This window comes from Phacochoerus africanus, chromosome 12 (genome assembly GCF_016906955.1).
Source record: "Phacochoerus africanus isolate WHEZ1 chromosome 12, ROS_Pafr_v1, whole genome shotgun sequence".
In the NCBI taxonomy this organism is placed as follows: domain Eukaryota; kingdom Metazoa; phylum Chordata; class Mammalia; order Artiodactyla; family Suidae; genus Phacochoerus; species Phacochoerus africanus.
This window is the reverse complement of record NC_062555.1, coordinates 48,641,289-48,656,324: the sequence shown is the minus strand read 5'-3', so window position 1 is coordinate 48,656,324 and position 15,036 is coordinate 48,641,289. Positions and strand designations below refer to the sequence as shown.

At 45.3% G+C, this 15,036-nt stretch overlaps 1 protein-coding gene across 1 annotated transcript in view; it reads left to right on the top strand.

Moving 5' to 3' along the window:
- The window catches only part of CUBN (cubilin), a 316,180-nt gene that overhangs the window by 138,711 nt on the left and 162,433 nt on the right, over positions 1 to 15,036 (top strand). Inside the window, exons 30-31 of the mRNA XM_047755040.1 lie at positions 5,326 to 5,500; positions 7,604 to 7,773. Coding sequence (XP_047610996.1) covers positions 5,326 to 5,500; positions 7,604 to 7,773 — 345 coding nt within the window. The remainder of the gene's footprint in view (positions 1 to 5,325; positions 5,501 to 7,603; positions 7,774 to 15,036) is intronic.

Here is a 15,036-nt window from a genome sequence, read left to right as displayed (position 1 = left end):
CTTCTTAAACCAGTCATCTTTTGATGGGCACATGGGTTATTTCCATGTCTTGGCTATTGTAAATAGTGCTAAATGAACATTGAGGTGCATGTATGTTTTCAAACTATGGTTCCTTGGGATATATGCCCAGGAGTAGGATTGCTAGGTCACATGGTAGTTGTATTTTTAGCTGGGTTTTTTGTTTGTTTGCTTGTTTTTGTTTTGGTCTTTTTGTCTTTTTAGGACTGCACCTGCAGCATACAGAGGTTCCCAGGCTAGGGGTCAAATCGGAGCTGTGGCCGCCAGCCTACACCACAGCCACAGCAACTTGGGATCTGAGCCGTGTCTGCAAACTAACCACAGCTCACAGCAACGCTGGATCCTTAACCCACTGAACAAGGCCAGAGATTGAATCTGCATCCTCATGGATGTAGTTGGGTTCATTAACTGCTGAACCACAGCAGAAACTCCTGTTTTTAGTTTTTTAAGAAACCTCCATACTGTCCTCCATATGGTTGCACCAATATACATTCCCACCAGCGGGATGGGAGGGTTCCCTTTTCTCCACACCCTCTCTGGCATTTATTATTTGTAGACCCTTGATGTTGGCCATTCCAAGACGTATGAGGTGATACGTCGAAGTAGGTTTGAATTACATGATAGCTGTAAGACAGAACACAACAGTGGGTTCACATTTTTTCCAATATTAGTGCTGTTGAGCTTCCTTTCACATGCCTGTGACTTTTCCAACACGGCTGTGAATGGTTTATCTCAGATAATTCCATTGGCCTTTGAGAACCGATTGTAATCAGCTGTCGACTACAGGCATCTAGTCATTGGATGACTTCCTAGGGCACTGGAAACGTCCGTCCCCTCTGCTATAGGGGCTGCGGTGGCCGGTCACCACAGGGTTCTGTGGTCTGGTAGAACTTAAGCTCCATGAGGCCCGGGGATTTGTTTGATTTTATTTTATTGTTTCTTATGGCTGTACCCCCAGAGCCACAGAGCCCTTGGCAAATAGTAAACACCGGATATATATTTGCGAGATAAAGGAGAACGTCCAAGTCTCTGATTGACCCACCGTAATAATGTACATTTTTGGGCATTTGCAAAGGGATTTCGACATCCATTTTCCAATTTGGATGTCAACTGATCCTGGGAGATCGGAGGGGAATTCGGTCCCCATTTGACTGTTGTCAAAACAGAGGCCCAAGACAGTGGATGGGTTTTTCCACAGCCACAAGGCTGGTGAGTAGAAGAGCTGCGAACTGAGTCCGTCCACTGCGACACTCTGCACGGCAGCCAGGATAAGAAGGTAGAGGCAGGCAGTGTGCAAGCTATTGAAATGCGTGGCTTGTTTACAGGACTTTTGAAAGACCTTACTTAATTCCAAAACAAGTTCTCTCCTTGAAAAGAAATCGGGTCCTCGCAGGCCCTCTCTGAGTGGGCGCAAGGTCCCCAGGAATTGCCTTTAGCAGCTCAAGTCTCTGCAAAGGAGAACAATGCTGCAGTCCGTGAAATCTGAGACAGCCACTGAGTCCTTGGGCCAAACCCGTACCCTAGGCCTCTCGGAAGTCCTGCAGCCCCGTCATGGCTCCAGCTCCGAAGAGGAGCAGTTTCTTAGGAGGAGAGAACAGGGTGGCTCCCGAAATTCACACTCAGGGTGTGAAGTAGGAATAACCATCACCCGGCTCCATCTCTCGGTGGCATACACCCCTTCGCAGGCACAAAGGGCCGACAGTGGACCTTTCCACACTGCTGTGCAGTCTTCCTCACCCTTGATTTTCACGTCCCACAGCCCGTGGGATGGTTGCCCGCTTGGCACAACGTAAATGAGTTCATTGTGCTTTGGTTTTGTCACACCCATTACGTGAGAAAGCAAAGAGCAGGGCTGTTCCCAGCAGGCAGCCCTGGGGACAGAGGGACAAAGGGAGAGCCCCGGGGGGTTGGGGGGGGTGGGAGATGGGGGAGGTGGAGGGAGCAACATTCAGACCGGGTCCCGCACAGGATGGGCTATGAGAAGAGGCTGCCGTCTGCTTGGGGCTTACGTTTATCAGGACAGTTTGAACACAGGTCCCCTGTGTTCCATCAAACCGGGGTTTGAGGGCCTATTTGAAGTCCCTTAATGTTTGGGAAAGTTTTTTTCTTCAGGCTGAAGCGAGTAACCCTTCCTGACTTCCCCCTGCCTTCTCCCCATCCTGTTGGACATCTCTGCAAATGATCAAGAAAGTATTGGAATGGATTGGGGCTCATGAAGATAAAAGGGACTGTTTCCATCCCTCATACTATGGATGCTGATAACATATGAGCATCAGGTTTCAAAATATTTCGCTCCTGGTGGCTGCGTGGCCTAGAAACATTGCAGACTTTGTCCCTCTGTCTGTCCTCGGCCTGCACGTCCCCCTGTCCGGTTCTGCTGAGCACAGCCGAGTAGGACCTCACCGTCACCGGGCACAGGGCTTACCGGGGTCTCACCACGTTTCACCGAGAATCAATCTATTTTCCTCTCAAAAAACCAGTGTCCAGAGAGTGGCCCATCGCATTAAGCAACCGCCATGTGGTTACTCATAACCCTGGAATGCTGACTTGATTGTAACAATAAATGGAGCTAACAGAGCAGAAAGAACTGTTCAAAACAGATTAAAACCATAGGCTTTGAAATGTTCTATATCCTGAGCCTTTGCTAAAAACACATTTTTTAATCTCTGATCATCAGACCCATTCTTCTTCCCCCTGCAAAGTTGAGTCATACCCTGTAATCCAGCACACCGCGCCCTGAAATTCTTTCCATCTTTTCGCACTCTTTTGAAGCGTCATGTGCTAACTGTTGGGGTTTTTTGTGGAAGCCCAACAGTGCCCTCCTGTCATTTCAGGGAGAGAAGCACTGGCTGATGTCACTTGGGCCCCCGAGAAGGGAGCCCGCATGGGGCCCAGAGCAGACAAGAAAGCCACTCCTGGGGGAGAAACAGATAGTCGCAGGTGTGGACAGTGAGTGGCCTCTGGTCTCTCCTCCCCCATCCAGTGAGCCTGGCTCAGTAAGAGGGGAAGCAAAGAAGGTCAAAGGCCACAGTGTTTATTCTTCTGGAGGCTTCCAGGGCCCGGCCGACTCATACCCGTCATGTTGTGAACAGGAAAAACAGAACATTTTGTTAACAAGCGAGTTTTCTTTGTTGGAACTCAACCCTTGTGTCCAGAGTTCTCTCCAAATAGGTGCTATTTAGGGAGGCGATTCTGGGGACACAGACTTTGGGTTTCTGCTCTAAGGACAGAGCCCAGCCCAGGGGGCAGGGGACCCTCCAGAACGGGAAAGCAGAGTTCTGTTGTGGTGCAGTGGAAACGAAGCTGACTAGTACCCATGAGGATGCGGGTTCGATCCCTGGCCTCACTCCATGGGTTAAGGATTTGGAATTCCCGTGAGGTGTGGTCTAGATCACATATGCGGCTCTGATCTGGTATTGCTGTAGTTGTGGCATAGGCTGGCAGCTGAAGCTCCAATTTGATCCCTAGCCTGGGAACTTTCGTATGCTGTGGGTGAGGCCCTAAAAAAGAAAAAAAACCAAACAACGGGGAAAATAGCACCAAGCCAGAAGCAGTCTGGTTTCCCCCTTTTGCGCATGTGTACATGTAAAGGGCCACACAGGGCCCTCCCTCCGGTACTGCCTCTGATGGGATTTAGGGGGCCCCCCTTCCCCAAACAGAGCTCCTCCTCATGAAAATCAGCACGGAGCAGGCTGCTTGCTTCATTCCTTTGCAATTTGGCCCTTGTGCTCAGCCCTCCCTAGAACAGCAGTTTCATTCAGGGCAGCCTTTCCCGCATGGCTGGGGGGAATTCATCAGACAAAGAAATCATTATGGATTCAAATCACACACTCCCCACAGAAGGAGCCTGCCTGTTCTCACCCTTTCCCCAGAGAACTCTTGAGTGATGCCCTCGGGGTGGGCAGAGCCCAGGGGCCTGAGGAACCAGCCAGCCACACAGACAGTGGGGGGTGGACCCAGATCCCAGATGCCTGAAACCTCCCAATAAAAATGGCCTTTCTCCTACAAATTCAGGTTTGGCAAGGTTGAAAGTAGAGGGTCTGCCTCTTCTGTTTGATTCTTAGCTTCTCCTCCCTCCCACCCCCCGCCCCGAACACCCTGGGTCTCCGAGGGGCCCTTGAGAAACCCACATACGAGGCACCCCGGAGGCCCTACCTGGGCAGGGCTAGACCTCCTGTGACCTGCTGGACATGAGACCAGCCCCTGCTTGCTGTCAGGAAGGTATCACTGGGGTGTGGGATCCAGTCAGGCAAATAATTGCAAATAGGAGGAGCCTCGGAGATCTGAGGACAAGTGAGACGGACCTATTGGGCAGCGTCCAGGGCAATTCCTGAGTGGAGGCTGAATGCTCTTGATCTTGTTCCTGTGAGGGTCCTGCCACGAGCCAGCACCAAAAGGATCTGTAGGATTTCCTTCCCAGGCTATTCCAGAACTCACTCATAGAGGTTACATTTTCACTCCTTCTGAAGGAGCAAAAATATTGTATTAAGAGCCTAGTCTTATGGAATAGTCAGATTGCAAAAAAAAAAAAAAGAGAGAGAGAGAGAGAGAGAGAAGGGAGTTCCCAATATGGTGCAGCGGTAATGAACCTGACTAGTTTCCATGAAGATGTGGGTTCGATTCCTGACCTCCCTCGGTGGCTTAAGGATCTGGCATTGCAGAGAGCCATGATGTAGGTGGCAAGTGTGGCTCAGATCCTGCACTGCTGTGGCTATGGTGTAGGCTGGCAGCTGCAGCTCCGATTTGATCCCTAGGCTGGGAACTTCTGTATGCTTGTAGGAACTTCTATATGCCGCCCCTAAAAAGCAAAAAAATAAAAAATAAAAAAATTCAGATTGCAAATAGAAAATCTTAAATATGTAACAGGGTAATAGCCTTCAGTGAACAAATAAAATGGCTTTATGCTAAGACTATTCCTATGGGCTCAGAAGCATTAGAAAATCAGACTTGATAATGTATTATCTGCAGGCATCTTGCCAAAGAAAGCAGGAAGTCCTATGAAGACTTGAAAAAGGGGAGGAGGGGAGATAAGGAAGATTCTGGAATCTTCTACTCAGTTCAGCCCTGCAGTTCTGGCTGATGAAACACCCAAGTGTCTCATGGGCAGTTGAACTTAATTCAGAGGGCAGAGGGAGTGCCTTTGAAAATCGAGCTCAAGTTTACAATTCATCCCCAGCCAGTGGGGGGCTGAGCTTTCAATCTCTAATAATAATAGAATCTAAAGGCTGGTGGTCAACGGGAGTCAGAGGAAGGACTGTAATTGCAAAATAGCTCTCTCAAATTCTGTTTTTCTACACCCCATCACAGATCTATGGAGGCCCTGACTTCCACTCTCCCAGGATAGCCCAGCTTTGTGTGCAGAGATCGGCTGAGAACCCCATGCAGGTCTCCAGCACTGGGAATGAGCTGGCTCTCCGATTCAAGACCGACAGCTCTGTAAACGGGCGAGGCTTCAACGTCTCCTGGAGAGCAGTCCCTGGAGGTGCGTGACCCAAGGAGGCACCTCAAAGTACTTCAACTGATCCCTTGTTTATTTTATTTTAAAAAAATTTTTAGGAGTTCCCATCCTGGCGCAGCAGAAAGGAATCTCACTAGGAACCATGAGGTTGTGGGTTCAATCACTGGCCTCGCTCAGTGGGTTAAGGACCTGGCATTGCTGCGAACTGTGGTGTAGGTTGCAGACATGGCTCAGATCCTGCGTTGCTGTGGCTGGGGTGTAGGCGAGCAGCTGTAGCTCCGTTTCGACCCCAGCCTGGAAATCTCCATAGGCCACGGGTGTGGCCCTAAAAAGCAAAAAAAAAAAAAAAAAGAAATTTTAAATTATAATTGATGTACAATGTTCTATCAATTTCTGCTGTATAGCAAAGCGACCAGTCATATGTATATATACACCCTTTTTCTCATTTTATTTTCCATCATGTTCCACACCCGTGTTTAATTTCATAACATGTTCAAAGAGCTGTGAGGAGGCTGTAGCCTCACGACTTTGTTCTTCCCTAATGGCATATACTGCTTTGGCATACATATATGCTTCCCTGAAACATGCAATGGAGTTTTTAACTTCCCAAGAGTCACCTCATCCATGAAAACCAGTCCCTGCAAGTTTGCACATCCACAGTGAAAGCAGCAGAGGGTGATTGGCTAGACACCCTGAGTCTCCAAAGGGCTTCTACCTCTTCACCAGCCTCAGTGTGAGCATCAGCAAAGTGATGCATTACTTCAGGCCATCCTCTACACGTTCCAATGCTTGGCCAGTACCAAAACTGTATATGTTAAACTTGAAAGTTCTAAGGAATTATTATCCTTTGGTATATAGTGACTTTTTGCCCAAGATCTAAATAAATTCCCTGTGGCAGATTTTTTGAAAATAAAGTATTAGGAGTCCCCTTCACCATGCAGCAGTTAACGAATCTGACTAGTATCCGTGAGGACACGTGTTCGATCCCTGGCATCATTCAGTGGGTTGGGGATCCAGTGTTGCCATGAGCTGTGGTGTAGGTCACAGACATGGCTCGGATCCCAAGTTGCTGTGGCTGTGGTGTAGGCCGGCAGCTGTAGCTCCCATTCAACCCCTAGCTTGGGAACTTCCATATGCTGCAGGTGTGGCCCTAAAAAAGACAAAAGATAAAAAATAAATAACATAATGAAATGAAATAAAATATTAATGCCAGAATCTTTTAGCAGATGTTAGTCTATACAACTACTAATAACAGCAATGTTTATTGAATACTTACTATGGGTCAGGCACTTTTCTAACTATTCTTTAAGAATGATCTCCTTTAATCATTACAACCACCCTATGAGGAAAGTTTATTCCATACCTTCATCTTACTAATGAGGAAATTGAAGCTTAGCGAAATTAGTGGCCAGTCCAGTCACACAGCTAGAAAGTGACAAAGCAGAGATGTGACTCCAGGCTGCCTTCTGATCCCACTTCTGCAGCTCAGAGGTAATAGGGTAAGTACATTAGAGCATTCCTAAAGTTCATTGTGCACGAATTTAATGGACATTCTATTTTTGTAGTATTTGGATGACCCCAAATGATTCTCAATTATCAGAAAATAATACTGAATTTCCCCAATAATTGTTTGTACTATCATAAATGCAAGAAATAATGGGTCATAGCATTAGACCTTGATAGTGGTTTGATTACATCATAGGAATTCAAAAACTGAGTGACTATACCAGGCCCAGACTATGAAGTTTTAAAAGGAAGGTGTTAAATTATTTATAAAAGCATACGCTATGGAATTATCAAAATTCTTAGATATATTATTCTTACAGTATATTTTTAGAGAACAGCGAAAAGGCATCTCATGGCTTTATGAAAACATGATTTCATTCGCATTATTTTTCATTATTTTAAAAAATAATTTTTGGCATCAGTCTTTAGAGTAGTTGAAGTGTTTTCTTAGGCACCCCTCTTTGTTTTGTTGGGATGTGTGAATTAATGGTGGATATTCAGTTCTTCAGAATGTTTAGCACAGATTCCATAAAAAGAGTGGTTCTATGCTCCCAGGTAGTGGTAGAAAGTTTTGTGTGTCAGGGATTCCACTCATTATTGAATCGGGTCTCCCATCTACAGGTTGTGGTGGCATTTTCCAGGCTCCCAGTGGAGAGATTCATTCTCCAAATTACCCCAGTCCTTATAGGAGCAACACTGAGTGTACCTGGCTCATTCAGGTGGAAAAAAATCACCGTGTTCTCCTGAACTTCACAGACTTCGACCTTGAACCCCAGGACTCTTGTATCATGGTAAGTGATACACATCTCAAGCATTGTCTTCAGTCACATCTGGGCCACAACATTGTCGTGAGAGCATGTTTAATAAGTGTTAGTTAGGAGTGTTTTCAGTGTCAAACCATAAGAAACTCAGCAAATAGCAACTTAACATATAAGGATACTTCTTTTTTACACATATCTAAACCAGGAGGTTTGTTGAGTAGCTCAGTCACTGCCCTCGCGTTCTCAGTGTATTGGCATTTTGTTTTGTGTTTGACACCTCATGGTCAAAAAGTGGCTGCAGCAGTTCTGAACATCCTAAGTTCAAATCTGAAGACAAGCAGAAGGAATAGTGTTAGTTGTTTCTACTTTGTTCTGTGCTTTTAATCAGGAAAGCAAAATGTTTGCAGAAGCCCCCTTACATTTCCTTGGCCAGAGCTGGCTGCAAAAGAGATTGGGAAAGTAGAATGGATTAGGATAATGGATTTATCATAACCATTTTAAATCAATTATTATTAAGTCTCTGGGGGTTCTCACAGCGTTCTCCTTTTCTTGAGACCAGGAGATCCCGATCTGCTCCTTGAATAAATCAGTGTCTGATGGGACAGAATAGATGCAGAGAGGAGGGTGGAAGAAAAGGGATATGGCTCTTAGTTGGTTCAATGACAAAATGTTTCTGTTGCTACTGACAACTTTAATACACTCTCACCTTAAACTCATGCTTTGTGCTTAAAGTAAGAGTACATGAGGTTGTACGTCGAAATTTTCTTTTTGATTTAATTTGAAATTGGGGGGTTACCTCATTTTTTTTTAAACAAAAGATTTTTCATCTTTCATTTGTATGTAGAGACATTTCATTCAAATAGAAACCAGGTTCTTTGGACTCATAGCTCTTTCTGTTTTAGTTTCCTGACAGTCCTACACAAATTCCAACTGGCCAGCTTTCAAATTTAACTCAAAAAAGTTGAAAAGTTGTATAATTTCTATAGCAGTCCAATCTAATTGTATGATGTCAAGTATTATTTCAGAAGATTAAATCCTTAATCTACTTAAAAGTTCTGTTAATTTATGACTATGTATCAAGCTTTTAAAATGGGTCTTCAGTCTAAATTGGCACAGTACTGTATAAACTTAAGGTGTCAGACATCTGCTTTCTATAATGGTAAGTCTCCTGACAAAGACAATTTAAAAACTTTGGGTGATATTTTAAGTTCTCTTCCTAAATGTGACAAAGAGCTCACAAAGTAATGTGAAATTTCTGAGAGTGCTGTGAGCTTGCTTTGGGGGCTACTTTTGTCCTTGGGGCATTCGTTGATCCAGGAGGAGTTAGCAGCACTTCAGAGATCCTATTAGGACAAAAAGGAGCAAAGTTTGAGTCCAGGACCTGAACAGGGTGGGAGTCCTGGTAAACCAACCATCCTTCACAGAGTCTGCATCCCAGCTCTGAGTCACCTGGGTGCATCCACCCCCCTCAAACCACAGAATAACATGAGGAAGCTTGTATTCCTAAAGTATCTAGGCCTTGGACATCTAACATAAGCGATTAATACTCTTCTTCTTCAGAGGAAGATAAACTCATCCCAGACTTCATTTCTACTATTAATTTTCATATGCAACAGCAAGCACACTATTAAAGATATCCATACGTGTGAAGAAACAATGCAACGTAAATGAGATACAACATGAATAGCAGACAATGAAAACAAACACACTAATGGGCCAGGTGCTAAAATTACCAAGCACGGGTTAGTAAACAACTGTGGTTATGAAACTTCTGGAAATAAAAGTCAAACTTAAAACTTTCAGCAAGGGCTGCATATTATAAAAAGTGATATTGAAAATATTTTTTAAAAAACAACTGAGAAGTTCCCGTCATGGCTCAGTGGTTAATGAATACAACTAGGAACCATGAGGTTTCGGGTTCGATACCTGACCTTGCTCAATGGGTTGAGGATCTGGTGTTGCTGTGAGCTGCGTTGTAGGTCTCAGATGACACTTGGACCCAGCATTGCTGTGTCTCTAGCGTAGGCAGGTGGCTACAGCTCCAATTGGACCCCTAGCCTGGGAACCTCCATATGCGGCGGGTACAGCCCTAGAAAAGACAAAGAGACCAAAAAAAAAAAAAAAAACTTTGAAACTGGATGGATATAAAAGCTAAAATGAAGATCTCAGTGGAGGTTTTCTTTCTGGTATATTAGACAAATTAGACAGAGATGAAGAGAAAATGAGTGAAATGGAAGATATCAGAAAAATCTATCTGGAAAAAAACCTGTATAAACAAAAGGATGAAAAATACGGGTGAGAGGTTAAGGCATGTAGAAGACATACATAAAATAAGTAACATGCAGGAGTTCCTGTCGTGGCGCGTCGGAAACGAATCTGACTAGGAACCCTGAGGTTGCAGGTTCCATCTCTGGCCTCACTCAGTGGGTTAAGGATCTGGCATTGCCGTGAGCTATGGTGTAGGTCTCAGGATCAGCTCGGATCTGGTGTTGCTGTGACTGTGGCACAGACCAGCAGCTATAGCTCAGATTTGACCCCTAGCCTGGGAACGCCATATGCTGCAGGTACCACCCTAAAAAGCAAAAAAAAAAAAAAAAGATGTAACATACATTTACTGGAATCCCAGAAGGAAGAATAAAATAAATGGGGTTGAAGAGATAATGATTAGGACTTCCAAAACTAATGAAAGGCATCAATTTAAGAATCCTAAGGAACCCAAACAGCCAAGCAGGATAAATGAAAAGACATACTTATCTAAAAAAAAAAAAAACTAGAGATAAAGGAAAAATATTACAATCAGCCAAGGGAGTAGGTAAGTGGGGAATTATCTTTTAGGAAGTGGTGGAGTGAATGCTGACTTTTCAACAATGATAATTGGGAGGAGAAAAGACAGTGAGATGGTATCTTAAATTTGAAACAAGAAAATAACTTCCAATCAGGAACTCTGTACTCTCCTAAAAAAAGTTTTTCAACATGAAGGTGAAATAAAGCATTGAAACAGTAGATGTGGGAGTTTCCACCATGGCTCAGTGGAAACAAATCTGACTAACATCCATGAGGATGCTGGTTCGATCCCTGGCCTCACTCAGTGGGTTAAGGTGTTGGGGTATGGGTCACGGACATGGCTCAGGTCTGGCATTGCTGTGGCTGTGCTGTAGGCCAGCAGTTACAGTTCTGATTTGACCCCTAGACTGGGAACCTCTATATGCTGCGGGTGCAGCCCTGAAAGCACCAAAAGAAAAAAGAAAAAAAGAGAAGAAACTCTAGATGTGCCTTCAAGGAAAGTCGAATGGGCCAGAGACAACTTGTCTACCTTATCATTTGGCCTGTGGTGGGCATTTCTCCACCACTTTCCCCCTCCCCTAGACTGTACAGTTCCAGTTCCAGTTTCTTCTCGTTGGTAAAGTCCGTAATCCACAGAATTCAACATTCGTAAAAGGTATGTGAAGAAAACAAAGCTTCAGTCGAAGGCACACCCAGCATGGCTGCCTTATTTCCGTCCCGTGGTCTTGAGTAAGATTTTCCACCTGCATGAGATATAAATACACAGACTGGGTTTTCTAGCAACCACTGCCCTATCTGAGCATGCAGCTGGGCTTGCCTTCACAAACTAGCGAGAGGAGACAGACAGGAGGAAGTGAAACCTCAACTATGAGCTGGTCAGAGACATGGAGATAAGAAAATAAACCCACATACAGGTGCTGGGAGGAGTCCAGTCCGGCAGATAGAGTGAAATCAAAATGTAATCATCCCAACAGGTGGTCAGGATCAGGGTGTCCTGGATGAAGTAGTTGGGGTGTCCCCACCAGGGGGGAAGTAGACGATCAGAAGCAGATGTCGCCCAAGCCCTCGTGCGACACTATGTTGTGAAAAACCACCCCAGCAGCATGGGACACTACAGTGCCGTGGTTAAGAAGCCCAGCTCTGTGGTGGGAGGGCCCCAGCATTGAGGCTGGATTTTGGCATTTTCTAGCTTTGTCATCTGGGAGAAAGCTAATTCTTCAGCTTCAGTTTCCTTAACTTGGAAATGGGGACAGTAACAGTGTCTGTCTCCAATTTGTTGTTGGGATGTCTGAGATCATGCAGGGGACCTGCTTGTCACAGTCACACCTGCCATAGTCACAATGATGCTGATGGCAAGTGCTCTCAGGGAGACACGCTCAAGGCAGAGAGGTGGCATCCAATTCTAGGAGGAACAGTGGGTTTTGGAGCCACAGTCAAGGCTTCCCACCTGTGATCCTGGGCCTCCAGATCTTCTATGAAAGAAGACCTTTTTTTTTTTTTTTTTTTACTTTTTAGGGCCACACCTGTGGCATATGGACGTTCCCAGGCTAGGGGTCGAATCAGAGCTTCATCTGCAGGCCTACACCACAGCCACAGCGACATCGGATCCAAGCCACGTCTGCAACCTTTGCAGCACCTTGCAGTAATGCCAGATCCTTAACTCAACAAGCGAGGCCAGGGATCGAACCCACATCTTCATGGATACTAATTGGGTTCTTAACCCACCGAGCCACAATGGGAACTCCAAGAAGACCTATTTATGACCCTTTCTCCTAGCACAGCACCAAATGTTTTGTGTACCTAGGACTCAAAAAACCTGAAATAATAATCATGAGGAAACAGGAAGGATTCATTTGGGCCTGGAAGCCAGGGAAGGTTTCACACAGAAGATGACACTGAAGTGGCAGAATTTCACTTGGAGAAATGTGACATGTCAACCAGGGGAGGTGGCTTTGCCGAAAGAGTAGGGTACGTTATGCACAGAGGTATGAGCACGCACAAACTTTGGGACTTGGAAGGGAGAGTGTTGTTCCTGGGTGTAGCTGTGTCAGGGGAGCCCATGGAAACCAAGCATCTGTGGAAGACATCGGCATTGGACAAACCATGAAGAATTTGAAATTACCCTATAGCTAGTGATAAAAGTTTTCCATCCTAGATTCCAAACTGGATTTTATTTTATATTTTATTTTTTAATTGTTATTTTTGAACAGCTGCCCCTGCAGCACATGGAAGTTCCTGGGTCAAATTGGAGCTGCAGTTGCAGGCCTACACCACAGCCACAGCAACACTGGATCTGAGCCGTGTCTGTGAACTATGCTGCAACTTGCAGCAGCGCCAGGTCCTTAACCTCCTGAGCAAGGCCAGGGATGGAACCCGTATCCTCACAGAGACAAGGTCAGGTCCTTAACCCCTGAGCCCCAACGGAATCTCAAAACTGTGTTTTATAATACAAACAGGCAGCTGGGTGTGGACAGGGTTGATGGAAAAGGAAAAAGCGGTATAAATGCTGTTTGGGAAGCTACGGAGAAACCTTGGTGGAGAGAAAGGACTTTGGGGCAAACGAAGATGTTGGTCTAGTCACCGCAAGTTAGAGGCTAATTAGATGGTGTGGGGTGGGGTGGTTGATGGAAATGGAGAAACTAAGGCTATTGGCTTAAAGGATGGATGAATAATAATGCCACTAACTAAGTGAGTAAGTGGATCGATTCCCAGGTTGGGTTTGGAAATTTGAGTTTACAGGTCTACATGGTGTCCCTTATAGAGCTGGACAGGTGGATTCAGTGCTCAGGATGGGGTCTGAGCTGGACATATCCACGTGAGGATAATTTCTGTATATTCAGACAGTTGTTAAAACCACAGAATTTGATGCGATCACATGTAGGAGCATCTTGTAGACAGAAAAGAGCCAAGTAGACTCCTAGGAAACACCGCCATGTTGGGCAAGATGGAGAAACAAAGGAACAGGAGACCGAGGATGGGACCCAAGGAGATGGGAAGAGAAGCAGAAGAGGGTGGCAGCATAGGCCAGGAGAGAAGATAATTTCAAGAGTGGGTGGGCAGAGGTACAAACCCAGCAGAAGTCACCTAGCCTCTAGGGTGGACCAAAGCCCTTTGATTCAGTCTTTGATGACCTTGGAAGAAGCAGGATCCCCGTGGGCAGTAGTGGGGGATTCCAGATCACAGTGGTTTGGGAGATGCAGGAGCGTCTTAGCTTTCCCCAGAGAGGGGTCAAGAGTCATCACCTCTGATAAAGAAAGGCCAATGGAAAGTTGTTATTTCTTTTTTAGTGGTGAAGGCACTTGAGCATGTCAGAAAGGCAGGGTGCTGTGACAAAAGAGCAGCTGAGTGTGAGAGATGGGTGGAGCGAGGAATGAAGTCATGTTATCAGGGCAGAGACCGGAAGGAGGGCCTGCTTGGTCCCATGCATTTCACATATTCAGAATGAGAAATGTGAACGCATGATTTCTGATGGGCAAATTTATTTGGTTTGAAAACTGCCCAGATCATCTACAAGCACAGCCATTTTTGCTTGGACAGTTTGTAAATCACCGTAACAACGAGATGAAGAAATGTGAAAAAGGACCATTCAGAGACGTGGGGGTAGGGAGCTGCTAGATCAAATCTCCAAGTGGACCCAGTTCTGGGGACGGGAGGTCCGAGGAGGTTTGGAACCAGGCAGGCAATGTCCTGGCTGGGCTGGAAGCTTGGCTCCAAGTTCTAGTTAGCTGTCCAGGGGTTCGTGAAGGTAGGTATTAAGGCACCAACCCTCTCTCTTTATAGCTAGATGGACCCTGGATACAAAATATATCCCAAAGTCCAGTATCTTACATAATATCTCTGTGGTTGAATTTCACACAAAGACAATCATTCATTATGGAGACATTCAAGCTAGTGTTATGGTCCTGCTACTTAGAGTCATTAGCAAAGAGAAAAATATTCAAGTCTCAATAATGCTGCCAGATGATGTTTGTGTTCATGGGATTTTTTAATAGAGCTCAAGTGTATTATTCAATCCCAAGGTAAATTACACTTGGAAGGGACCAGCAATCAGGTTTTTAAAACTCCTAGAACAGTTTGATTGCCAAAAGTGGAAATATTCAATTTTAAAAGCCATTGTGTTGGAGTTCCCACTGTGGTTCAGCAGGTTAAGAACCCAACTAGTATCCCTGAGGACACGGTTCAATCCCTGACCTTGCCCAGTGGGTTAAGGATCTGGCGTTGCCACAGGTTTCGGTGTAGGTTGCAGATATGCTGTGGCTGTGGCATAGGCTGTCACCTAGAGCTCTGATTCATCCCCTAGCATGGGAATTTCCACATGCCACAGTTGCAGCCCTAAACAGAAGAAAAAAGAGAAAAAAAAAAGCCATTGTGTTTATTGTCATAAACTCAAGGATACATAGAATATTAGGGTTGGAAGAGGAGAGATTAAAGATAATTTACTGTCATCTGCTTATTTGAAAGGAAGAAAGTTGTGGTACAGACAGATCAGAATCAAGACCAGGTAGAAAT